Source organism: Homalodisca vitripennis, unplaced genomic scaffold (assembly GCF_021130785.1).
Source record: "Homalodisca vitripennis isolate AUS2020 unplaced genomic scaffold, UT_GWSS_2.1 ScUCBcl_2571;HRSCAF=7477, whole genome shotgun sequence".
Taxonomy (NCBI): domain Eukaryota; kingdom Metazoa; phylum Arthropoda; class Insecta; order Hemiptera; family Cicadellidae; genus Homalodisca; species Homalodisca vitripennis.
In genome coordinates this window covers 18,868-46,859 of record NW_025778687.1, presented here as the reverse complement: position 1 = coordinate 46,859, position 27,992 = coordinate 18,868, and the positions used below count along the sequence as shown (strand labels likewise).

Sequence of the window (27,992 nt, the reverse complement as noted above, 5' to 3'; positions counted from 1 at the left end):
TTATCATTAGTTTAATCAATCAATTAAAGAAGTAGAAATTGAAAAAGTATTCAAGCCGTATAAATAATGGCTGACGTCAGATTGTCAATGATTGAGAATTCCTTACAAGAAGATGAAGAAGATTCAGAAATAACTTTCATTGAACAGTTTGTTCAAGATGTAGTAGATTTTAGCTCTCAGTATGGAAGTGATATTAGTATTTCATATACAGCGTATAATATAGCTGGAAAACCAAGTAAATTCCCTGATTATGGAGATTTCCCACAAGCATTTGTGATGGTGAGTTGAGGTCAGATCTGGAATATGAATATTTTGTTTGTAAATTGAATTTTCTTACCTCAGTAGGTTATGTTATCTTATATAGCCTAGTATATCTTATATAGTAGCACATTTTGTGGGATAAACGTTTTGAAATCTGTAAAAATGGTTAATCTAGCTACCTATCTCAGCATATCCTATTAGTAATGGAACAATAGATTGCTTTGGGGGAGAGTATTATAAGTGGACATGGGTTTTTTATATTGATTAGTTTAATCATCATCAATACACATTTGTATATAGAATACTAGAATATCATTCGATACATATCTGTAGTCCTCAGTAATTGTAAACTAAACTGCTGGAGTGGCAAACTAAGAGTTTTGTGTTATTAGTCTATTGCTGCAGGCATGAACAAAACACTATAAGGTCTCAGTGGGTGGAAATGACAAATAACAAAGTTATAGAACATTAAAATTGGAACTAATTTTTTCGCACAAAGTAATATTTAATTGTTCTATGAGCGTTACATGGTCTTATTATGATCGTAAGTCAACCTCATATTGGTTGCTGCTGTCAGCCATTATGTCATCTTTGATACACAAAATAACATTAATGCTGAAATCAGACTAGTTTGACCCAAATAACACATATTTGTCAATTTAGACCTAAGTATAACAGCCCCTATTAAGCTGACACGAGTGCCTTCGGCCAGTATTAATGGTAATGCACCGCAATTGCTTAATAGATGTCATTGTTATTGAAGAGACATTGTGGGGTATTGCACATGCGGTTGATTGAGTTTAACTCAGGAGTTCTGACCACTGATAACACTTACAAAGCTCTTGAGAGAAGATAACACTGAAAAGAAGCATAGTACACAAATATAACCACAAATTGACATTTACATTTCAGTTATTAAAAAAACAAAGTCATTTGTAATTTCCATCCCCTAAAACCATAAATATTTTTTTCAGGAGGATAAGCAGAATACAGTAATAAAGTAACTGATACTAAAGTTGACTGTTAGTTTGAATTTGATTAAGTCACATATTTAAAAGTCAAATATTACTTTATTTAAGTTAATTGTTCAAATTAATTATTAGTAGGCCTATCGGTTGATTATATTGATGGTTATAATTATCCCTGGAACTGGAAAACACCCGATACCGGGCGTTTTCGTCGCATCCTAGGTTGCCGCGTCCGATATCGGGCGTTTTAACATGTCTTTTATTTCTCAATATTATGTACTTAAAACACAATCAAAGAGTATCGGTATTAATACAAATCGAAAGAGGAAGGTTCAATTTATGTAAATAATACACTAATAAATAATTTTATCGTTACGTTACATGTCCATACGTTTTATAATCTCTGAACTGTTTGTTTACATTCTCCTGCATACTGCATGCTCAGCGATGAGTCAACTGGTTCATTCGGCTATTGTTATTTCGTCAGCTACATGGTGTTCTGTCTGGTTTATTGTTTGTTTGAGTTTGTTGTAATGATGGTTGTGTGTATGACTCAATAGTAGTAAGTTTTTTGTGAGTGTTTACTTAATGGATCGTAATTTCCACGATCGTTCAAGTGACATTCAAGAACTAGTTGATCATGAAATAAGCAGCGATGAGGATTTCGATTTAGACATTTAATCAGAACATAGTGATGACGATTCTTCACTGTTTGACTTCCCTTCAGGAAGTGATGAAGAGTATGTTTCCTGATCTACAAGAAATTTCCAAGAATTTCGACTCTGACACAGATGAAATGGTAAGCCAAAATGAACAATTTGACCTGTTAGGCCTACCTACAGCAGACCATGTTGCTGGTCCTAGTACAGCCGTACCAAGACCTAGGCTTACTGCTAGAAATCAACAATCTCATAACCTCAATTGGAATATAATTTTATTACTCCACCAGAAAATGTAAGATATTGAATTCAAAGTAAGAGCTTCTACACTTGGAATAAGAAACTGTCCACCCAGAAATGCTTCTTCTTTGCACTATTTTTATTTGTTTTTTACCAGATCTGTGTGGGAAATGATTGTCAGGCACACAAACATGTATGCTCATGAACAAATTAAAAACAAAGATCTGGTCGTTGGAGGAGATACAGGAGGTTACAAAACTGGCTTGGTGTGAGTGTATCTGAAATAAAAAAAGTTATAGCTATGATTATAAATATGGGCTTGAACTTTCAAAACAACATTGTTGATTATTGGGACACAGACCCATATCAGCACACTAGATTTTATTCTGACATGATGTCTGTGAGAAAATTCCAGCTCATTTGGTCAATGTTCTAGATTCTGGACCAGCTGCTGAAAAAAACACTCCAGGCTATGATCCTTGGCACAAAGTGCGGCCATTTTATGATGCAATGAATGTAGCCTTCCTCAAGCATTTTATTCCGGACCAACAAATTTGCATAGATGAATCAATGATAGGGATGAAAAATCGATGCACATTTATACAATATATGCCAAATAAGAGACATGCCCGTTTTGGAATAAAAAAGTTTGAAGTTTGCGATAGCAAGACATCTTATGTTCTTCATGTTGAGTTGTACGATGGCAAAGATGTTTTATCGGATGGTGACTCTCCTTTCACTCAGAAAGTTATTTTAGAATTACTAAACAAATCTCAGTTTCTGGACAAGGGATACCATCTGTTCACCGACAATTGGTACACTAAAATACCTTTGGCCCAAAAATTATTAGAGAAGGAGACATCTAACTGGAACTATAAATAAAAGATCTAAGGGCTTACCGCCAACTTTAACCATGAATAAGTTACAGCCCAGAGAAAGCATCTATGTTCGAAACCTGTTTACTATCTAACTACCGGTTGCCATGCAGAGGACAAAATTGTAAGAAGCCGTAGTGGTAAGGAAGGTCTGAAACCAGTTTTTATTGATAAATATAATTGGTACATGGGGCGTAGACAACAAAGATAAGTGTATTTATCACGCAACTTGTGACCGTCCAACAAAAAAAATTTTGGAAAAATATTTTTTACAATCCAACTGATATGCCTTTGTTTGACGCATATGTTTTGTATCAAAATAACACTGACAAACCCATGAGTAGGCTAAACTTTATGTGTAGTACTGTAAAAAGCTTGATAGAAGAACAAAATACATTGCCTCTGCCAGACCCCACCCCAGGCCCCTGCTGGTGATTCTGCTCTCACTCCCTTGCTAAGCTGTCCAATGAAAACAACAGACTATGTGTAGTGTGCTTGGATGCAAATATAAGGAAGAAATCAACTTATTGGTGCCCAGTGGCATCAGAACTGTTACCACAAATTAGAGCACTTCTGGAAGCCAGATAAGCGTGGTGCTAAGAGGAGACCCGTGATGAAGATAACGGCTGAAGGGTTTTTGTGTTTCATAAATTATAATACTTGTGTAAATAATTTTTTGTAAATTGTTTTTTGTGCTTCAGTACAGTTTGTTACCCAATATTGATTGATAAAATTAATATGAACTAATAGTTACAAGATTGTACAATTCCAAGTTCTTACTTTTGTTGGTAAGTAGCAATTTTGAATGTCAGTGTATGTTTTTTGTATCGTTTACCTCATGTAAAAAGTTATTAAAAAATTATTTGTGATTTTCATTCCCTAAAACCTTTTTTGGTCTGGGTCATGATGCCGTCTTCCATTGGCTGGATTGTTGTTTGGTTTTTGGGTCGTACCCATAGCACCAAGATTCGTCACCTGTAATTATTTTTGACAAGAAATCTGGATCGGCTTCAAGTTGATGCTTCAAATCACGGCAGGCATCAATTCGACGTTCCTTTGGAAAGTCAGTGAGAGCACGAGGTACAAATTTGGCGGCAACCCTTTTCATGTCCAAGTCTTCAGTTAAAATCCGTTGAACTAAGGTCCATGACAGCCCACTAGCCTCTGAGATTTGCTCGATAGTCTGTCGTTGGTCTGCAAGCTCAATTTATTTCACTTTCACAAGATTTTCGTCTGTTCGGGAAGTTGATGGTCGTCCAGAACGAGGTATGTCCTTAATAGACATGTCACCATTTTGAAACCGAGAAAACCATTTGTACACTAGGGTTTTCCTCATAGTCAAGTCAAGTCAAGTCAAATCAAATCATCTTTATTTACATGTACATAGAGTACAGTATTGCGTCAAGATACAATAAAATAAATTAATATATACAATAAAAAACATTTAGCAAATGACATAGGTTGTCATTTCTTCTAAGTCCTCCAGTTTAGAAATTCTTGCAGGGTGTAGAAGGGTCTGTCCAGCAGCCACTGTGTCAGTGATGTCTTCAGGTTTCTCACTGGTAGTTTCTTCAATTCTTCAGGCAGACAGTTGTAGAAGACAGCGCCTCGGTAGGACGGCTTTTTTCGAAGAGGCTGAGGTGGTGTATATTAAGTGTGAAGTTGTGCCTATGTCTTGTGTTGTAGTTGTGCTGGTCTCCCAATCTGGCTTGGCCAGAATTCACGATGTAGAGGATACTTTCAAGGATGTAGAGTGATGCTACAGTCAGTATTTTGAGTTCCTTGAAGGCGTCTCTGCAAGTGCCCCGTACACTCAGGCCCTTAAGTGTCCTTACAGCCCTTTTCTGTATTATCAAGACTCTTTGAAGGAGTGTGGCACTAGTTCCTCCCCAGACTATCAGCCCATACCTCAGGTGTTATTTGAAAAGTGAATAGTATGCTGTCATGGCTGTTTTTATGTTGCTTATTTGTTTAATTCTTCATATAAATTATGACCTTAAACTTAAAGACCTGAGGAAAAAGCAAAATGTTGAGTTTATAGAACAGGCTGAAAACAAATCCAAGGCTTTGTGGAAGGTTATAAATTCTGAGAGAAAGGTGAAAAAACACTGCTACCTACATAAATAGTTTGCTGATGATACCGCATTGATTGTTGCAAATAAAAATAAAGAACAACTGGAAGTAGATACTTTTGATCCTTGTTGTGGAGAAGGATTGCAGTTTTTTGGACACAGTTTTTTTTGGACAGGGTTTGTCTGATTCCCTCGATGTCAATAGTTGTGAAGAAGGGTTACAGTTTTTTGGACAGGGTTTGTCTGATTCCCTCGATGTCAATAGTTGTGAAGAAGGGTTACAGTTTTATTGGACAGGGTTTGTCTGATTCCCTCGATGTCAATGGTTGTAGAAGTGTATTTTTGGATTGGGTTTGTTTGATTCCCTCAGTACGTTTAACTCAGGTTTCTTATAATGGTTTAAAAGATCTGAGTCAGAATACTGCTGACTATTACGGATCCATTTTGTGAGTTAGTCTTCTTGAGATGGAGCAATATACGTAAAGGACTTGATATGTCGTGAAATTGCGACAAGGCAGTGTGAGAGTGAGTTGTAGATCTCTTCATTGCAAGTTAATAACCTTGCAACTACAACATGAGGTGCTTGTTTACCCTGGTATTCATGTATAGTTGACACATCATGGCCCAATTTTGCAAGTTTTAGCTTTTCGTCTTGTTTGAAAACCAACAGTTTTTATGTAATTCTTCTGAGTAGACAAACGATCGATGTTATCAAGGGAGAGCTTAACAAGTTCTCTCTTTACATGATTGCTTGTCGTCATCCCTTTGGTGTAGTATTTGGAGAGAATGCAGGCAGTGGTTAGTGAACACCTAAATGAGTGGTTTAGTTGATGAGAGGTTTTTGATATTTTGGTGATGTCCTCCTCAGAATTTTGTTTTGCAGTTCTTAATTCTGTTGATGTAAGGAATTTGATTTATGTCACCAATCAAGAAGACTTCTTTAGCCTTTGAAAGTTTTAACAGCAAACAATATTTCCCCTGCATGTAGCGTGAGCGCTTCATCTACAATCAATCTTTTATAAACTCCTCCTTCTTTCAAGTAGTTAGTGGAGTTGATAAGTCGGGAGTGAATTGTTCTACAGTAATTCTTTGGGTAGTCTCGGAGTTCAGGTTTTTGTTTTTTTAGGTGATCTATGAAGTCTGCAGCTCCCTTTTTGGTTGGGTTCAGAACTAAGACACCTTATTTAAAATTCTCTAGAATAAAGGATGTCTTGCCACATCCTGGCACAAACGCACACCCTGTACTAGGTTCAAATTAGTCTCAATGGAAGAGGTTTTCTCAATTTTTACATCCTTTACGCTGTTGTATAATCTTAAGTCGTTAATTAATTGTGTGTTGTCGGATACCAGATTAATATTGTTAGTGATTGAGGTGTTAGGGGCAGCAGAATATTTAGCGTTTTACGCTACAATGTTTTACTAATTGTATGAAGTGTGTCCCATCAAAACCGCATTGATAATTCTTATCAGGGTTTCCAGTGAGGAACATTCCACTTTCCAGGTCAAGAAGGGCATAGTTTTCTTTTGAGCTGGTCAGAATATTTTTTGTTTCTTGAGTAATTTTGTCCTTTTGGCCTAGATTGTATTCCTGGTAGAGATGAGAGAAATTCTTAAGAATGAGTTCTTCTTTCATTCTCCACAATTCCTTTTGTTCCACCATTGCGGATGAAATAAAATCTGAGTTTGAATTATATTTACCACTTTGAACTCGGGTCATAACATGAGAAGCTTTAGTTTTCCAGGTATTGAAGACTTTAGAATTATTATTCACTGCTAGGTTTTCTATTCTTCTCTGATTTTGGTGTTGTTTGTCCAGGATCTTATCGAATGACTTTTTTAATTTTTGGTCACCTGTGTAAAGTCTAGTTCGATGTAGATAGGCATTGCTTTAGAACTGTAACAGGGCTTGTACAAGATCTATCTCATTCAGGTAGTTGTGTCTTAGAAATTTTAGTGTTTCGTCCGAGTCTATGGAAAATAAGACTGAAAACTTCGCAGCAGAAGCAGTCATTCGCAAGCTCCATAAATTTGAAGAATTTTCGTTTCCAGTTACCATTTTTTCATAGATAGACAGATGACAATGTACGGTTTGCCCGCGTGTGTGATGGTAGAAAAACTGTTATGAAATTTATAATATAATTTATTGAAACTGTTATAGCTCCTTATGAAATTCTTTTATTTAATTCTTCTGAACTCGCCTTGTCCAGTTGTATAGAACATTCTCCAGTATCTTTCTCGTAATAACATATTCCGACATAGCGTCGTCTTCAACATTTCAACTGTTTCAGCAGCGTTTTTGCCAAGTAGAATACAAAATTTCACAGCTGCACGCTTATCACTCAAACTTGCCATCGTAAAAAACGGCACAATCACAAAACAACACTAGCAAAAACTATTACTGCACGGGGGATAGAACACGTCAGGTCAACTCACAGGTGGCAAAGAGCAGCGCTACAAGAGCCAAGCGGCGAGAATTTGTACTATGCAAGCTCCGCCTACGGCAGAGCTATTCCGGGAACTTTTGGATACCCCCCTCGCAACTGTTTTGTTGCTTTTGTTAATTATGTATTGTATTAAAATTCACAAATAAATTCTTTGCAACTGTATTGGCCTATTTTGTTCAGGTTATAAAAAAATACAGTTTATTCCACAGTTGTTTTACTATAAAACAATTTTAGAATACAATCCTAGAAACTTTTTAGTTCATGTTATTCTGAAAAACATGGAATAACACATGAAGCGACATTGCAACTCTTCACGCATGTACAAGGATTTACATCTTGTTCTTTTCCCATCAAACCCCTCCCACTCCTATCAGCCCCTCCCCCACATCACAGTGTTTTAACTGTCTTCCTCCGACTCTAGGCCAGTTAAAACACATCAGATAGCTGATTGGCACGGCAAGATAGCTCACGTGACTTTTCCAGAGTGCTGATAGTGGCGGTGCTAGAATTACTCTACAGTAGCGATTATGGCAAGTGCTCTGCTTGCAAGTATACTCATCTATATCGATCGAAAGGTTAATATCTAGCAAATTGTTAAACAAAGCAGGATTGCTTTTTAAAGTATACTTGATGTTCTATAGATAATGAGTATAAATCTGTACTTAGTATTTTGGTATTGTACTGATTTTGTTAGTTGTGTAAAATACATAAGACAATAGTGGATAGTATTATTGTAATCTATCTGTGTAAGGATAAATTCGCAATTTATGATTTTCGATATATTCAGTTCTTTTCATGCATTTCCCATTTAATTGTAGAAATCAATGCATGAAAAGTGTTGGGATTATAATAGTTGTTCTATAAGTGAATTAAATTTCCCCAAACAAGTCCAATGCTGTAATATATACGTTATATCAGATATTAAAATTGAATATGTCATCGTACAATGTAATATCACTAAGTTACTCTGACAGGCAGACATAAACGTTATATCAAACAAAGCCGCTAAACCCTACTTGTTTTCAGCGTACCTACGGGAACTGGTGGAATGAAGCTCCCTCTAGAAGACAAGATTTCATGCTTCAGAACTATGGGAAAATAATTAGCCATGATTTTATTGGTAAGTGTAAAAAAATTATTTAAATTTTTTTACAACTTTAAATACATGTATTCTATACTGATGTAATCCTGTAAAGTTATTTATTAATAAATGAAGCGAAAGTTTGAATTTGTGGGTAGATGTGCTGAAAAATCACAGATTGAGAATTTTCAGAATCTATTGTGCTAACACAAGTCTGTTGGTAAGTGCGAGGCTATGGCTTCTGTAGACGGAAGTATTGTAGCACTTAGCTGGCTTTGTGTGCCTAAATCCCTTGTTTGAGTCATGTTAAACCATTATCTCTCCTTAAAGTAGAATCCATTGAAAGAGACTATGCCACATTTTCCAGTATGGTATAGTTTAACAGATGGAAATAAAGCTGATATTTCTCTAAGAATTTAATCTATAAATATTTTGTGTCATTGGTCAGAAGCACTGAGGTAATTTTATTATAATTAATTCCCAAACATGTAGACTACAACGTAGGAATACGCCACACTAAGTGTCACGTTTAACAGGTTTTGCTAAGGTTGAATGCAAAATTTCAAATTTATAGTTAATTCCATTATTGACGGACAGAATGACAGACAGTTGTACGGGAAAGAAATCTTTACATCTCTCGGCAAACAAAAAAGAAATTGTGTTGGCCTACTAAATAATAGGCTCCAGTACGCAGCCAAAGTCCATGGTTGGGCATACACCATCATAGAATTCATTCTTGTTTATGTAGATATGAAGTTTCATACAAAATTTCAAGTTTACAGATGAAATCTCTCTCGAGATACCTTGCCACATGATATATTCATATTTTTGTTCATCAAATTGGTTTTTCATATCGGTGTTTAATGAATACAAGTTATCACACCAAGTTATAATAAATTGATGTATGTGTAAGTATACTTAGGCCACTAGTGTTCATAGATCATATGTTAAGATCTCTTATAAATGTACTGAGTTTGTTAACAAATTTATTTATTCTCTTATTTACTCGCTGCCACCATGGTTACCCATAAGACCAATGTACAAATATTCGCTAATGCTTAGTCAAATCCTATGGAGTGACATATAGTATCATTGAACTGAAGCTTCACGCACAATTTTGTCTATAGGTCAGTTTGATTTTGAGATATATCGTGTGAAGAGACTGACAGATAGAAATTAAAGTTTTACAGCCCCTCGAGTAATAGGTTTTGGTCAGCCAACTAGTTAGTGCTACGGTTCATATAAAACAACATAGAGGCTACTAATTCATATACATATCTCCACAGTACAATAATTAGATATGATGCTTGGAGCAATTAGAAAAAACTTATAAATACTACTAAATGTAAATAAGTACAATACTATTCCAAATTATTTTTTTTTGGACGAGGCCTTTCAAAGACCGTCGCCTGATGAAATCTTTGGTATTTATAAGGAAATATAAGTTTGTTTTCAAATGACCCCCAAAACCACTCCTAAGTTTAACCTTCTGATTTACAAGAGTTAGATAGCGGTCTTTATTTTGGTGGAATGGAAAACAATTTTTTGACTACACATAAAAAAAATCTCTCATTGAAACAGTCATGTTAATATTGTAAAGTAAGAGTAAAATTTTAATTTTTTTTAAGTTTAGCAAAAATTAAAAATATGCATTATTTAAATATAAATATTTAGAAAATAATCTGGACTAAAATTTATTATTGAACGTATATTTCACTTATAGAAAATCAAAGCCTTTTTATACTTTTAGGAAAGTTTCAAATGTTCAAAAAGTTTAAGATTTATTCCTGAAAAAAAAAATGTAAATAACCTTAACTATTGTCTAAGTTTCCAGGGTATGTTGAAACACTGTTCTTAACATATTTAATATCAAAGTATTCTACCTTACTCAGGTATCATCTTCGATTAACAGATGTTAAATCTGCCAGTGATACGTATCCACTTATAAAGTGAGCGGGACAAATTTGTATCGTCATTAGTTGAAGCTACCAAAATACAACCAATATGGCTTCTTTGTTACAGAATTCAATTAAATTATTATTATAGATAAATGATGATGATTATATTTAAGTAATAATAGTTATACTCTTTTTACAAAAAACTATAATAACCAGTGATTTCTGAGGCAACCTCATCTATGAATAAAAAACATTATTCTTTGAAAAAAAAAACATGTTAGTATTCTAGAGGGCAGCTGAAAAGAAACAGCTTTTACGGTCATTGTAATGTTTTGGATCCCTTGTTATCCAAAGTAAAATTTTGAAATATAAAAATTAATGTCATTAAAACAAACATTGCACTTAACTTGAAAAAAATTTTTTGCTGTTCGATTACACAAGTATTATTTACCTTTTCACATTAATCATGGCACAGAGCGGAATGAGACGTTTAGACAGTATAGCAGCAGGATGGTGTTAACCTTAGTCAGTCAATGTGTTTCAATGCAAATGTATATTTGCTTTCAATACACAATCACGAACTTGATTGTAGTTTTTGTATGCAAGTAATTTTTTTTTGTAAAATGACAACAATTTTGTAGATGTGACGTTTGATGAGCCAGTGTACCCATTCCGCGTGAGCGTCTATGAAACGTACAACCCTGGCTCTGTGGTGCGCATATGGGCCGCCACCACATCAGCACCCATACGGTGGCGGCTGCTGTGGGAGGGCGAAGCCAGGCTGGTTGGCCACAAGCCTCATATCTTCTCTCCACCGATCAATGCCATTGACTTTCCCACAAGGTAAGTCATCAAGTCATATTTAAGATCACCCTATTTTTGGAGTGGGGGTGGATTCCTATGAAAAATATCTGCCACGCAATTCAAACCGTTTATTTTGGTCTTAGTATTCACTTGTGCTGTTTGTGTTTTAAAAAAGATTGAAAGTTAAGGTTAAAGAATGGTTAATTGTTTTAGGTACTTTGAAAGATATGTTTGGAGGGCGATTATGTCCATTTATACAAACATATAAGGTCAACAGTAGTATATAGACATTTAGAGATACTGTTGTAGGGTGGCATTATTCATTTTTAAGAATGTAGAAACTTGGAATTGAGTAGTGCTACTGTTCAATAATGACGGTATTTAGAGTTAAGATTGAAGAATGCTTATTTTTGTTTTAAAATACTTTGAAAAATTAGTTTAGAGGCTGCTAATCTCCGTTTATAGGAATATCGGGAGTCGAAGGTGAAAAGTGTAATGTCTGTTTTGAAGAATGTAGATAGTTACAGTTAAGAGTGCTATTGTTAGCTTTTAAGCTATAGTTGGAGAGTGCTAACATCCATTTTTAAGCATGTGGAAAGTTAAGATTGGAGAGTGCTAACGTCTGTTTTGAAGTATGTTTATAGTTACAGTTAAATAATGCTTATGTTCATTTTTGAGCTAAGGTCAGAGAGTGCTAGCATCCGTTTTTAAGGATGTAGACCAATTAATAATGGAGAATGCGAATGTCTGTTTTTAAGGATGTTGAAAGTGATACCTTCTAGTTTGAACCTACACTGAGTACAGCAAAAACCAATTTGTCACTTACATCTGTGAATAACCTTGTGAATGTCCTCAAGAGAATAAATAATAGTTAAAAAAACGAAAAAAAAAACACGCTTTTATAGCTAACCAAAGTAAAAAATATAAAATAATTTTTAATTACAAAGAGTTTATATTATAGTAGTAGAAGGCAAAACAACCATTCATAGTCAATCACCTCAAAATAAAATTATAATAAAATTTAAGTTATTAACAGAATAAATTAATTCAGAGTAAAAAGCGTGGTGGGGTGCTTGATATATTAAATATTACAATCATTATATCGGTAATTATCTTTGAGAGGAGACTTATGAAATGTAGTAAAATGCACCCCACGCTTTTTACTCTGAATTAATTTATTCTGATAATAACTAAAATTTTATTATAATTTTATTTTGAGGTGATTGACTATAAATGATTGTTTTGCCTTCTACTACCATAATATAAACTCTTTGTAATTAAAAATTATTTTATATTTTTTAGTTTGGTTAGCTATAAAAGTGTGTTTTTTTTCGTTTTTCAAACTATTATTTATTTTTAATTTTTTAGTTCGATGTATCAATTAGTTTCTTGTGAAAATGTGGTATTTCTTACGAATCATTCCGCAATCTCATTTCATTTAAAGCTTCACTATTGCATGTGGTATTTCCTGTTAACTTAGAGCAATCAAGTTTTTCAATCCGAATATCGTCTAAAGATCTTACACGACTAAGTGTTACATAGGCTTGTCCAGCAGCAAACAATCGCGAGCCTAGATCAAGGATGTCGGGTCAGACAGATTTTTGCCCGCTTGGTGCGTTTCTGTCATCGGTGCCCCATTAAAGGTTCTGTCCTATTAATAGCTACCAACGGAGAAATAGCAACCTGCATCGCCTCAATATGACTCGTCGAGCTTGCACTTAAGATGTCGGCTCTGATCCCTGGAGACTCGGAGCTTCGCAGTTCTCTTTAGATTAATTATTGTCGTAAAAATCGAAGGCTGGCATCTCAGCTACCAAGGAACTGTGGCTGTTTGAAACACCTTTGCCGGACTTGAGGGTTAGGTATGTGAAGTATTTAATAAACGTAATGTTGGCTAGTATATATAATTTATCATTCTTACTGAGCTGTATTAAAGCTATTACTTATTTGAGATATACTATTATAAAATGTTACACCTTTAACTAAGTTGAATTTATCGTATTGTAAATCATTTTATATTTTTATCATATAATTGCTATATTCTGATATATATATATACAATTTCAATAAACATTGAATCGCAAAAAGTACTTGCTCCGCCGGGACTCGAACCCGGATCTCTCACTTGCCGGGTGAGTGTGCTACCATTACACCACAGAGCCCTCACTTTTTCTTTGATATATATATCAAACATACACATACATAACAAAACTAATGGTTATTGTAGTTCAGACTTGAATATACCCATATTTTGGTACATTTATTATTTAATTTATTAGCTTTACATCTTCAATAATACTGTATTTGTTCAACTTTATTTTGTAGTAAATAAAATTGAAAATGCAAGACAAATTTGGAATATTGTTGAAATGGAATTTTTTAGTTATAAAACACTAAAGGCCTTGTCTGATAAAAATACTATGTATGTTTCTGTAAAGCAACAACTCAAATTAGTATTATGTAATGTATACTAAACAAAGAACATGCATGGATCGTGTACTTAGAGATCTGGCTGTCAAGGAAACCACTGGAAATGGCAGAGACTGGATGACTACTATAATATTACTATATTAAGAGAGTCAAGCACGTCCGAGAATACCGAGACGAATGGAGACTTGAACCTGGGTTATCGCAGATCGCGCGCTAGCTCTATCACAGAGGATCTATAAAAGAATTTATTAATCCTGGCGGTCCTTATAAGGATAATGGAAAACTATGATCAAATTATTGCATTGTCATCGGTCCTTGATACGTATGCAAAGTTTCACATTAATCAGACTTCTGGAAATTGGTGAAAATTATGCTCAAAGATTCCGTTACATAGATACAACCGAAGCTTATAAAAGCGTGTTAAAAATCACTAACCACAAACGTTAAGATATATCCAGTTCATACTTAAGTCAAAACATCGATATTGTAAGAAAAAAAAACGTAGATGTGCCTTAGTATCGTGGAATTTAGAATTTCTGTAGTAAATCAGTGCAATAAAACAGAAATTTCAAAGATTTATGTCATAACTTTTTTAAAGAAAATAGTACATTTTGATATTTTAAAATATAAATATAATTGATCCAAAGTCAGTAGTAACCAATGGTTATTTTCTTTGTTCTAATTCGATACCAACTGCAGTTTCTTATCTAACAATCTTTATCTCTGTGGATATTGGTATTACAAGTACATATTTATTTTTGAAGTTTGTTCAGTCTATCACTTTATTTGTTTTTGCTCTTTGGTGTAATAAATAAGATTTGAACAGCTGTTTCATATTTTTTGATTAGAACAATATCATAGTGATTACACTACTCATTGTTATAAGTGCAAGGACTAACTGAAATGTTCAGTTCTTAATTCTCTATAACTGGTTTAGATCCAGAATCCAGATGAGACATTCTATCTATAGTAAAATTTTCTAAGATTGTTGATTGGCTAGTGTTAGCCAAGTTTTCAAGGGGCTCAGAAAATTTATTTCCGTCTGTCTGTATGTCAGTCTGCACAATATCTCAAGAAAAAACTAATCTGTATACTTAATATCTTGCATGAAGCTTCATTTCTATATAGGAAACACTGAATTTAATGATGATGCATGTCACACTATGAAATTTCGCTGTAAGGTGAGCATTGTTCATTGGTCTTATGGGCAATCATGGTGGTAAAAAGGAAACCACAGAATAAATCTGATTTTCCTTTAGTCTTCAGTTGCTCCTCAAATCGAATATTTGTTTTAATTGTGCAAGCAATGTTTCTACTTGGTATGAATTCGAAAACTTAGATTTGACTTATTACTCCGGTTGCTCTCAAACTATTTTTATCATTTTTTTAAAACAGTGATCATAATCCATAATTGCACTTTTATAACAGTGCGCCTCATATTTATAAAGAAATGTAGTACTCTAATAATCACTTACTCACTCTCGTCAGACATGGTTCACAGTTCCTAGAATTACAATTTGTAAAAGGCAGTAGCAAGACACTAACACATTTAAAACACAGAGACCTGTAGTGATTTATCTGTCTTTTAGACTTTAACTTGTGTTGTTGACACGATGGAAGTCAAGTCTAATCATGTCTTCCTAATCCATCTAAAGGTTGATACAAAGGTTGTTAAGTGGAGCCTACTGTAAGTTGCTTTAACCCTAGAAGTGGCAATGCTAAACTTCCACAGTGGCAAGCTCTTTTTGGCCACTTTCCAGAGTATTTTTTAAAAATTCACCAAAAATATATTTTTTACTCTAACCTAGTCATGTTGCATACTGAATTCTTCGGAAAGAGTTGAATTTTCATATTATGACAAAATAAGATGATTTCTTGAAACCTGAATTGGACTTATCATGTGAAAAACCAATAATTTTGATTGACCAAACTAAAAATTGTAACTTTGACACTTTGTAAAAAATAACAAACACATAGTTACAGAAAATCCATTATATACAAAAGGTAGAAATAATAATTACCTACAAATAACAAAGGAAAAAGTTTAAAAATTATAAAAAAATAAATTTATTAATTTAAAAATTTAAAAAAATAAAAAAATAAAAAATTTTTGCGAAATAGTAAAAAAAGTTATTTTGTTGAAACTGGTAAAAAACAACCTAAATGCTGTAGAATCTTTGCATACTATATTTTACTTTGAAGAGAAAGAGTTTTTCTACAGATCTACCAGATCAGTTTATTATAGTAAATTATTATTTTTAGTTTTTTGTTTGTGATCAAACTTGAAAATGAAATTTGGTACCAGGAAAACAGTGAATAAACAAACTAACACAAGATCGTAAAAACAATGCCAAATTTATTACAAACCAAAAAGATAGACAATGTTATAATAATAAAGAAAATATATAGCTATATGTACAAGCCAAGAGAAACGAAACAGTCACGTAGGCCTACTCAGCTAGTTTTGCCACAGACCGCGGGAGAAAACTTAGGATTTATTTCAGTTAGTACCATTGATTATTTCATCGTGATGTTGATGATACTATATGAAATGTATTTGAAATTTAGTGGTGAACGCAACTGTGCAAACTAGGCGTAAAAATAATTATCGGTTGCCTAGCAATAAGCGGCAATGTGAAGCGACTTCTAAGACGTCGCTTGCCACGTCACGGCGGCGTAAATAGAACGTCTCAGACGTCGCTTGCCACTTAGAGGTTTAATATATTCTTTCCCTTAAGTGTCCCTTCTATAGCCATGTCTGTGAATATTGTATTACAGTTAAGCAAGTAACTATTAAACTATTTGCATAAGTGATTCTGTCAAAATTTTTTGTGATCTTGACATACAGTGATTATAACAATGTATTTAGGATGCTGAGGTTGGAATTTGATCATTCTCGGCTAGACTATTACACAGAGATAGACGCGTTGCTGCTAGTGGGGACCCGCAGGCCAACCCCTATCCCTTCCCCGGGCGGTGAACTTGACCCCAAGGATAAGGAGGCAGGCGATCTCACCCGCAAGATTATGGATCTCAACATACATTCCGTGCCACCTCATGTAAGTTACTGAGTAAATATAGTAACAGTAACTAGATTGGAATAATAGTATAGCTATTTATCAAATAATTGTAGATAGTAACTAAGCATATAATACGCTACATAGTTTTTTTTTGTTACCATCAACCTATTGGAGAACTTACCCGAACGACACTCGTTACGGCTAAACGGGACTGAATAATCTAAACAATTACGTATTTGTTTGTTTTTCCACTAAATTGCAGTTTTGTGCCTTCCTGCTTCCTTATGAGCAATCGTTCCGTTTAGATTTGTTATGTTTGCATACTGGAACCACATCTATCTTGTTTTGTTATTGTTTACATTTTGCCATATGCTCAATTTTCGTCACTTCAATATTCTGCTTACATTCTATGTATCGTGTTCTCAGTGTTTTAGTGTTCAACTGCTTATAGTTGTTGAATGAATTTTTAGTTCTTCCGCTACCTCACAGATCCAGACAATTTGCGTACTTCAGAAGTAGACAGATACTTTGACAGTGATATTGAGATATCAAAGATACTCAAAGGCTGGCACAAGTGAATTATACAAAGTAAATGAATGGTCATTGTATGTAATGTAAATTGTTTATTTTAACTATCATTTCAATAATAACAGTTGAGTGTAACAAACAGTTTTATCTCATCTTCCAGATAACATTCAGGAGCTTGTCATAAAATCATCAAAAAGTAAAAAAAGTAATTGAATTTTTATTGTTTTGTTATTACGCATTTTAATTAAGTAATTCAATAAAAACTGGTTTTCCATGTAAAAAACATTGTGTTGTTTTGATTAAAATATTATTGAAACAGATAAACAAAAATGTAATAGAATATTGAATTACTTTTGAATTTTTTGTTTTTCTTATTAACAAAATTTGTAAATATATACTAAAAAAATTATTCGGAGAAAGCAACAAACACTTGTAGGGGAACCAAATGGACTAAAATGCCGTGAAAAACTGAATAATTTATCTGTATCCAAAGTCATTGTATTAATATCTTAATATGTCCATGCATTTTTGCTAAAATGAATTCAAACATTCAGTCCTATAGAGGCTATGTTAATTACTTCCTCAAGGGGTTAAAGTGAATGTGACCAGTAGGAATGGGTATAAAGTTAGCTGTATCTTTATAAAGTCTTCTGTCAGTTCCTTGTGTATCGATAGTTGTGATAATGTGTTCATGAATATGTTGAATTATTAGTTCCAAATATATGTATATTACTTTGTTTAAGATAAAATATGTTTTTTATAACATTTACTTAATCAAAGATTTTTAATAAAAAAAATAATATAAGGACATGAACACTTTTTGGGTTTCAGGTGGATTTGGAGAACACACTAAATCAGTTTTTGGCCGGTGATTACAGACAGTTGCTACGAGAATTAGAAGATACAGCAGCAATGTTGATTGGTGCAGTGGAGACCATTACCAAGGTTAACAGTGGATCCTTCTCTTGCCTGCCGGTGAGTACACTGCCAACACATATTTACTACAAGAGTTAGAAGATACAGCAGCAATGTTGATTGGTGCAGTGGAGACCATTACCAAGGTTAACAGTGGATCCTTCTCTTGCCTGCCGGTGAGTACACTGCCAACACATATTTACTACAAGAGTTAGAGGATGCAGCAGCGAAGTTGACTGGTGCAGTGGAGACCATTACCAAGGTTAACAGTGGATCCTTCTCTTGCCTGCCGGTGAGTACACTGCCAACACATATTTACTACAAGAGTTAGAGGATGCAGCAGCGAAGTTGACTGGTGCAGTGGAGACCATTACCAAGGTTAACAGTGGATCCTTCCTTTGCCTGCCAGTGAGTACACTGACACATATTTACTACAAGAGTTAGAAGATGCAGCAGCGAAGTTGACTGGTGCATTGGAGACCATGACCAAGGTTAACAGTGGATCCTTCTCTTGCCTGCCGGTGAGTACACTGCCTACATATATTGACTACAAGAGTTTAGAAGATGCAGCAGCGAAGTTGACTGGTGCAGTGGAGACCATGACCAAGGTTAACAGTGGATCCTTCTCTTGCCTGCCTTGAGTACATTCCCTTCAGATATTTATTGTGAGTGCTAGAAAATGCAGAAGCTAAGTTCACCACTTTTTTTACCTGGAACTAGAATACAGAAAATAAAAAGCTTGTTCAACACCGTAACAATACCCAGCAAATTGAATGTTTAAAAATATATGTATTTAATATCATCTTAAATTGAAATAACTCACAATATCTATAATGAGAAAATATGCATGTTCAAACACACTTATATGTATATAAGTATATATATATATATATAAGTGTATTGGAAGGCATGCGTAATACTAGGTTGGCAGTCATTACTAGGTCTCCTGTGTCATGTGAGGAGGTGCTGTGTGTGGTGAAAAAAATGAAAGCATCCAAAAGTAAAGATGCGTATGGTGTATCTAGTGAGCTCTTAAAGAAAATTATTTTTTCAATTGTGCTACCTATTACAATTTGTATAAAACCAATGTTTGTTTACTGGTATATTTCCTAAGTGTTTTAAAACGGCCAAGGTTGTGCCTATTTACAAGAAGGGTCCCAGGGACCAACCTGGTTCATTTAGGCCCATCTCTTTGTTACCCATTTTTTCAAAACTCCTTGAAATTGTCATGAACAACCAAGTGAGTAATTTTTTCAAATGTAACAATATTCTTTCAAATTGTCAGTTTGGCTTTCGAGCAGGTAGAAACACCGTGAATGCAGTTGAAGTCCTGGTGAAAGCTGTAATAAATAGTTTTGAAGCCAAGGCCTCCACCGTGGCTACTCTTTTTGATCTAACCAAGGCTTTTGACTGCGTTCCTAGGGACCTACTGCTCTCTAAATTGTCTCACTATGGTATAATTGGTACTGAATTGGCATTATTTGAGTCTTACCTAACGGGACGTGAACAAAGGGTAAGTGTTGGAGGTTCTCTCTCTACTTCGCGTTGTGTTGAGTATGGGGTACCACAGGGATCGGTCCTGGGTCCCTTGCTGTTCTTAGTTGTAATGAATGATCTCCCTCACAATGTTCAAGCTAACGTGATAATGTTTGCAGATGATACCACTTTTTTTAGTTCTAACTCTAATATAAATAGCTTAGCCACTTTTATGGATGAAAATGTTGTGTATGCTAAAAACTGGTTTAATGCCAATCAACTTGTTTTAAATGATCTCAAAACACAAAATATTTGCTTTACACTGAAAAACATGAGTTCCCCCAGTACTTTCTCTGATAGTGTTAAGCTATTGGGCATCTATCTAGATAATAAGCTATCATGGGTAGATCATATTAACTATGTATGTGGAAGGCTTAGTAGAGTGGTTTTTTTGTTGAGGCAACTAAAGAAAAATGTTCCTAAGCAATATCTAAGGAGTGCTTATTTTGCCTTTTTCAACAGTATTTTACTGTATGGGCTCCAACTTTGGGGTAATGGTTCAGAAATACACAGAGTTCTGTTAATCCAAAAGAAAGCTGTACGAGTGCTCACTGACTCAGACCAAAGAACTAGTTGTAAGCCGTTATTCATTAGAGAGTCTATACCCACTGTTGTTTGTTTATATATTTATTTACTTGTTGTCAATGTGAAATCTAATCTAGGGTGATTATGTTATAAGAGGTAGACTTCATTCCTACAATATTAGAAATAGTTATAAAATAAATAAAGATTTTGCTAGACTTAGTAAAACACAGTCAAATGCCAATGCAATGTCAATTACACTTTTTAATAAATTAGGCCATAAAGCCCATACAGTTGATATAAAGAGTTTCAAGAGAAAGCTGATGGACTGGTTAGTAAAACCACCCTTTTTATTCTTTAAATGAGTTTCATGGACTGTGATATTGCTGACTCTATATTTTGACTTGTTATTGTTGTTTCTTTTATTGTTATTGTTCTGACTTGCTGTTAATCACAAGGCTGTTATTATTTTTGAATTTATTTTGTCTTTTTTTTGTTACTGTTTATATTCATCTTAGAATTGTTAAGTTTTGCCTTTTGACGCACCTTGCTGGTTTGATGACGTAAGCTCTTGCTTTATTGTTGTGTGACAAGGCTGTTGCTATATATTTGTTATTTTTGCTATTTTTAACTTGTTTTTATTGTTGTTGTTGTTAAAATATTTTTAAACTGTTAAGTTTGTCAATTTCCAGTGCCTTGGCAAACCGTATTTTTTTTTTAGTTTTAAGTAAATTAAACACCTGACGATGTCTATTGCTACTATGGCCGAATGGCAAATAAATATTCTTATTCTTATTCTTATTCTTACATCTGTCAACTGATGGAGAAAATAGAAAAATAGTAATGTTTGTGAAGTGTTTATAGTTCTAAGTTTTTAAGCATTCCATAGAAACCAGAAACATCATTATAGTTATTTCTACAGGATGAGACGACAAACTATGTGTTCTCATTTCTGGATCTACCCTCACTATGTCAGTGTGCCAAGGTCAACCGTCACTTCCACCAGCTGGCCACCGACTCTCTACTATACACCAAAGTGAACCTCAGGGTGAGTTTCAGGTTGATAATGCACTATGGATGTAAATTCCCATCTTATACCTGTTCATTAGAACCTAAACTGGGTGTACAACTGATGCCACTGTTATTATATGGGTAACCCTAAGTATGTCCAGGAATGGCACAACACTGATCCCAATGTTGATATATATATATATGGGTAAGGGGATAACTCCATTGATAGATCTTCACTGGTGAAGATTGTGTAACACTGCATTTTGAGATCTGAAAGCTGATCTCTTTCTCAGGTGAATAACTAACCTACAACACATGACTACAGTCTATCTTTTAATAAACAAATCATATCGGAGTGTTGTGACAAGCACAAGCCAGTAATCAAAACAACCATGTTGTGTGTTACATCCATGTACACTAACTTTAAAACCTCCACTTAATAAAAATAAAACACGACACTAGTTATTAACCCTCCATCAGGCGCTTAAAATTAGAAACACCATCAGGCGCTCACGGAGGTTTCCTCCAGGTTGGCGAATAATGGATATCATAATCGTTTAAACTGTTTTTATTTGTTTAAATATTCATACTGATTTAATTACAATGTAATATATTCATTTTTAGAAATTTAATAAAAATTACACTCTTATGTAATGAATTTTCCAAATAAGAAATTCAAAATCTTAAAAAATGTTATTGTATAATAACAACATGATTAATTTTAAGGAATAATGCAATTAATTGTAAAAATGTTAAACCTTCTGTAAATATGTATGGAAATTAACTTAGTTTTTAACTTCTTACAAAAACAACTTACTTCAATTCTTGAGATATTATACAATTGTAATGTCAATTATTGCTCTGAAATAAAAATTTATTCTTTACTAAAAATTTTTTTACACACTGCACAAAAATTTCAAAAACATTTTCCTTCTGGTTGTTATAGCGACGATGTTCACTCCATAATCATTACTGAAATGTTCCCTAGCACACTGGTACTGTACTAACAAGTCTCTCGTCTTCATTCTCCATTTCACAAAATTCAAATAAAATATATAGTAAAATTTAAAAAGAAACCATCACAGGTCACACATTTAGGCGCACACGGATTATTACAACATAAAAACTAAACACAATAAGGCGCTCACGGTGATTTCGTCCAAGCACTACAAACACACCATCGGGCGCTCACGGAGGAATCGTCCAGTCACGCACGGAAGTAGACCTCATACTGACACATTTTGATAAATAAAAGCGGGAGGCTATTGTTTCGTTTCCCCCGAAAGATGCTCGTGAAGTACACTGCGGGAAACGACTGCCGACATCAGAAAAGTAGTACTATTTTTAATAATAAAACATACACGGAGGAAAACTCTGTTTAGTGCCCGATGGAGGGTTAAAACTGAACTACAGATTTTACGTCACAATAGGTCTGTACTCATCATCCAACCACATAAAACTGACCAGAGGTAAATAGTAAAAGGAATCGAGGAGGAGGAGGTGCTTCATTATTAACTAACTTAATCAGAAATTCCTACAGGTTTACAAAAACAGTTGTTTTATGAATTATTACTGACAAACCTCTTACAAAACAAACCATGTGTCACATTCATTGCCATTTTTGGAAAGGTATAACAAGGATGGTAACAAGTTCCTGAGTTACATTGTTACCAGTGATGGTCCCATGACCACTGTGTACTACACTCAAGATACTAAATCCAATCCAGTGAGTGGCATCATCCAAATTCCCCGACACGACCATGAAATTTATGCATGAATTTTCCATCACATATAATTATGATTTTTTATTAGATTAGAAAGGTAGTTTTCTGATACACTTTCTGCCAAAAAAATGATAATAAATGCTGAGAGGTATTGTGTAACATTATAACAAACGAAATGCACCATTTAAAATTGCCACAGAGGATATTCTCTAGTAGCGTCGTTCTGATTTACATTCGGCCTCGTGTTGTAGCTGGAACATAAATTCTTTTCATTGGGAATTATTGGACCATCTCCACTTGGTGTCACAGCGTAACAAATGTTTAAATGTTAATTATAACTATACTATTAAATACATTTTACCAGCTTCTTCTTATTGGAAACTAAATGCTTAATATATTATCAAACACTCCAATAAATGAAAAATTTTTATTTTGTGAGGACATATGTCTTTGTATTTTTCAAGACATATGTTTTTATTTAAATCTAAATTGTTTGTATTATTAATTTACTTTTATTTCAGTTATGTGGGTCTGACGATGTGTTCTTTGAGCACGAAAGGCCTCACAAAATAAAAATTTTTCATTTATTGGAGTGTTTGATAATATATTAAGCATATACTATTAAAGTATGTTCTTTTAATTTCTGATAAAATGTATGTTAATAAATAATGGTTCTTTTATTCCACTTCATAAAGGTTCTTACTTTATAAAATGCCTCGGTATACTGTTATCTCAAATAACTAGCAAACCTCCGAACCCTCTTATCAGTAGAAAGTTCTATCTGATGCTGCTCGAAGCTTAGTAGGAGTCACTGAGTAACCAGAATCAAATGCTATCTCAAGAACTTCATGACATTGCCCTTGAAGATGTAGAGAGGAATCAAGTGTATTGCATAACACTAACTTGGAAATCTTGGATAATAGGATTTTGAACATTTACATCGTTATATGTTAAAAAGCACTACGTTTTGAGGATTGAAATCCATCCTCTTCTTCAGATGTCAAAAGAACCCTAATACATCACAAAAAACGTATAAACTAAAAAGTGTTGCAATTGACTACCACTCAAAATTTTATACCAACAGCATGAAGTTCACTCTAGAGAGAATGAACCGAAGATGTTACTGCACAGGAACAAAAGCACAAACATGTGACACGAACCAAGAAATTTGAAACTATAAAAATGGCAAATGTCCGAGATCCTATAATTCTTTCACATCATACATTGTAAATTATAAACATTTAACAAAGAGTTGAAAGCCATCTATTTTCTTAGTTAAATGCATTCTTTCCTAGTATTGTAAGAAAAACAGCACTGCAATTGTGTTAATACCTGATTATTATAATAAAGTATTTATTCTAGTTGTTATATTATTATTTCTTGAGGTGACTAAATAATGTTTTTACTGAGTTTTGATGTTGTTAATTTTATATATCTCATTATATATGACTAATTCTAATGTCCTGAAAACTGTAATGTCTGTACAGCCCTACTGGCATTGTGTCAACGATGGCACCTTGTCGTCACTTTCTGACCGCTGTCGACATCTTGTCAAGCTGGACCTCTCTTGGTGTGGAAGCTACGATCTCATCACTACCACTAACATGGCTCAGTAAGAGATCAACAGCTTTTTAGTAAAAAAAAAACAAATTACTTTCTCGCTTTATTCTGCCTTCACAATAGTCGCTACGCTATGAGTTTTTTAGTTTTGGTAAAAATGGTCAAGGAAAAAAACAGAATCAAAAGTCAAAGATTAAATTCGTAATCTTTTCAATTTATTTTGATTACAAGGGTTACATGATAACTGGATTTTTTAGCGGTATTGGCTTTGTAGTTGAGCAATATTACAAACTTAAACATGATAAAGTTAGAAGTCGTTACAGTGTTGTTTGAGTTTGGTTTGAGCTGGTAAAAAACTTTTAACCTTAACCCCTTTTTGGCAGTACAAAAAGCTTGTTAAAAATTTCAAACAGCCAAAATGTGAAAAATTCTATGCAGAAAAAGGGTGTGTGCTTAGTTTCTTGGTATAGATAAAATTAGAATTTCTGCAATACGTTTTGTATAAAAACGAATGTTACAAAAATTGTAATAGGCAAAGTATTTTTTCTATAGCTTAGAGTAAGTAAGTGTAAAATTAAAAAATATTGTTATATTGTAAAAAGAATATACTATTAGAAATTAATAATATAGGGAACCATACCTATAAGGATGTAATTATTTGCAGGCAAAAAAATAATAAAAAAACGCATACTTTTAGTGAAAACCCCAAAAACAAGCTACAAATTTAGAGCCTATAGTAGATTTTTATGTTTTTATAGGAAATATATTCCATGTAAGAAACTAATTAGGTAATTGAAAATAAGTAGAAAATTAAAATACTGTGAGTAATAAATGAAATATAACATAATATCTAACAGAGTGCTTGTTGACATTTTCACTAAAAAATTGTATAGTTTTTTTTAAATAACTAATAAAAAGATGTATTAGTTTTTTTCTATAGTATATTTTGTTTGAACAAATATCTGTGAATAAAAATACATGTGGAATATGTTGTTATAAGGCTCTTTCAATTCATATTATACAACTCTAAAGACAGGGTCCCCACCCGACCGTGAAAACCGTGAAACCGGGAATAAGCCGTGAATTTCGTTCACCGTGAAAAAACCTTAAATAAGCCGTGAATTTTGTTTACATACCGTGAAAATCTCTACAACTTTTGAATAAATAAAATCAACACGGGTCGTCGTCAGACGATCATATGGGGAAAGTTGACCTTCGCTATTGCAAAGTAAAAAGTAGCACGCAATGTAGGGGATAGACCACGAAGTTTGACAGGTGCTGCTATCTGAGCGATTTTACTGATAATATGGTTTATAAACAAATGAGGAAAAGGAAGGGCCGGTGGGAGATGACGCTTCCGGTTCAAATCACGTGAGGCCTGTCTTTGTCTGTCGCCAGGTTTCCGGGCCTTGGCTACGCTACGCGGCTGTAAACAAGGCATTCTCGGATTGAACGCGAGATTAATAACACAATTTAATTACTTGATAGATTGTCGTTTAATGTAAACACTTTTCGTATTGGAGTTTTATTGTATCAGATATAGTCCTATTATTGTTTTCATAAAATAAAAAAAGTATACAAATCCTTAATCTAATGTAAGGAATTTAAATTACATTTTAACTTAATTTTCATTCTATTAAATCCCTTATTTTATTTAAATATTAATGAGAAAAAATGCTATTCAGTACGATATCTATATCGTTGTGTGTAATGACTGTTAACACAATGTAATAATTATAAAAAAATTTTAATTTATGGTGGACAATAAATTGAATTAATTTAGGGTCTTGCGTAAATAAATAGTATAATAATGTGACGGAGCAGAACCTACACGACACATATCAATTAACGCAGCGAGACCATAACTTTATAGGCCTATATAACTGTTTTAATTACCAGTAAGGTCGTTTGAGAAAACAATTTTATTTTTCATCTCTTTAGATATTAAACGGTAGTGATATGCGTTTTCCTTATCAATAATATTTTTTATGATTCCTAAGCTGCATGGATATTACGAGTGTACACGGTTTAAATCTTTTATGGTGAATGTGTGTTTAAATTGTATAATGTATTAGTAAAATATTACAAATGAAACGTCATGTTATAAAAACGTTGGAAAAAAAACTATTGCATTTTTTCTAACCAGGAAACAACAAACGTCAAGTAACTTTGTAGTGTTAAGCTTTATTACTACAAAACTACAAATCGAGGAAGTCGTCCAAGTATAATTTTGTCGGGTTCCATACGACTACGTTAACGCTATTAATCATTTCATGCAGATGAAAAATATATCGTACAAGGTTCATTTATTGTAATGTGGTGCAGCGATGTTATGGTAAAAATAACCTTTGTTGTCTACTGTCAATGAGAGTGGAAGGGGAGGGGTATATCGTGTACTCCACTCCCCCATCCTCGGACAACAGCTGGTTTCATGTCTCAACATGAAAGATTTGTTTCCCCAGCTCGGCACTCCAATCTTATTCTTATTGTGAGAATTGATATAAAGATTTAAAGCTTTTCATTCAACTCATTCTGACACTTTCTCACGGAAATTCTTCTGTTGAAAGAGGCTTCTCTGTCAACAAACAGTGTATAGTTGAAAACTTGAAGGAGGAGAGTTTAGTCGCGTTGAGAAAAGTTTGTGACGGCGTATCAGCAGCAGGAGGATTGGAGGCAATGGAAATCACTAATGAATTAGTTCATGCTGCCAAAAATTCCCACGCCCACTACTCGGAGCACTTGGCAAAACAACGAGAAGAAATGAAAGACAAAATTAATTCTGAGAAAGAGAGGAAGCAAGCTGCAATAGAAAAAAAAGAATTGGAAGCACAAAAATTCCAGGTTTTGTCCGACGCCAGGAAAAGGGCAGCTGAGTTAGACGATAAGATACAGGAACTTAGCAAAAAGTGCAAATCGTAATTCACTTTTATTCTAGACATTTTTATCAATTTCTTTATTTATGTGTACAAATATAATTTTTTTTTTGTATAAACTGGTACCAAATAACTTTTCTTTATAACAAGTTGTATATAATTTTTATACATTTAACGTTTATATGTTATTTTAATTTCAATAAAATTGCCTTTTCTTATGTACTAATTAAAATGTGAACCTGTGATTATGTGAAAATTTTCCTGTGGAAGAAATTGATCGAAATAATAATAATGTGTTAAACAAGAAAATAATTTAATAATCACGCAAGTGTACTTCATGGACTCAAACGAGTTAGCCTTAGCCAACGTACGAATCCTGTCACCCTGCATCTTGTCTAACCTGTGTCTGAAGTTCTCTTCAGATTTCAACAAACTTGTAAGTTAAAGAAAATTATGAGCTATGTGCATGCTAATTATATTGAAATTTGTCTTTGTCATTGCTTTGATGACTGTTATGATGATGTTTTGTAAAAATAATATGCCTTGTTATATTCATTATGTAGCAAATCGC

The 27,992-nt window shown here is 33.8% G+C and overlaps 1 protein-coding gene across 2 annotated transcripts; it reads left to right on the top strand.

Moving 5' to 3' along the window:
* Window positions 1-18: 18 nt before the first annotated feature.
* LOC124372124 (F-box/LRR-repeat protein 4-like) lies at window positions 19-24,631 on the top strand. Of its 2 annotated transcripts, XM_046830491.1 has the most exons (8): window positions 19-279; window positions 8,546-8,639; window positions 11,140-11,341; window positions 16,602-16,791; window positions 18,112-18,202; window positions 18,319-18,371; window positions 21,176-21,301; window positions 24,476-24,631. In XM_046830491.1, exons 1-8 carry the CDS (start codon window positions 67-69, stop codon window positions 24,602-24,604), a joined length of 1,098 nt encoding a protein of 365 aa, XP_046686447.1. In that variant the 5' UTR covers window positions 19-66; the 3' UTR covers window positions 24,605-24,631. The 2 variants fall into 2 exon arrangements, with proteins under 2 accessions (XP_046686447.1, XP_046686445.1); XM_046830489.1 differs by lacking the exon at window positions 18,319-18,371 and having other exon boundaries at window positions 18,112-18,255.
* Window positions 24,632-27,992: the final 3,361 nt, after the last annotated feature.

Bases quoted from the DNA above. Each gene is read 5' to 3' on its own strand.
- LOC124372124 (XM_046830491.1), top strand. From the start codon at position 67: ATGGCTGACGTCAGATTGTCAATGATTGAGAATTCCTTACAAGAAGAT. The intron at 280-8,545 runs GTGAGTTGAGGT...ACTTGTTTTCAG, and splicing joins TCCCACAAGCATTTGTGATG to CGTACCTACGGGAACTGGTG. The intron at 18,372-21,175 runs GTGAGTACACTG...TTATTTCTACAG, and splicing joins GATCCTTCTCTTGCCTGCCG to GATGAGACGACAAACTATGT.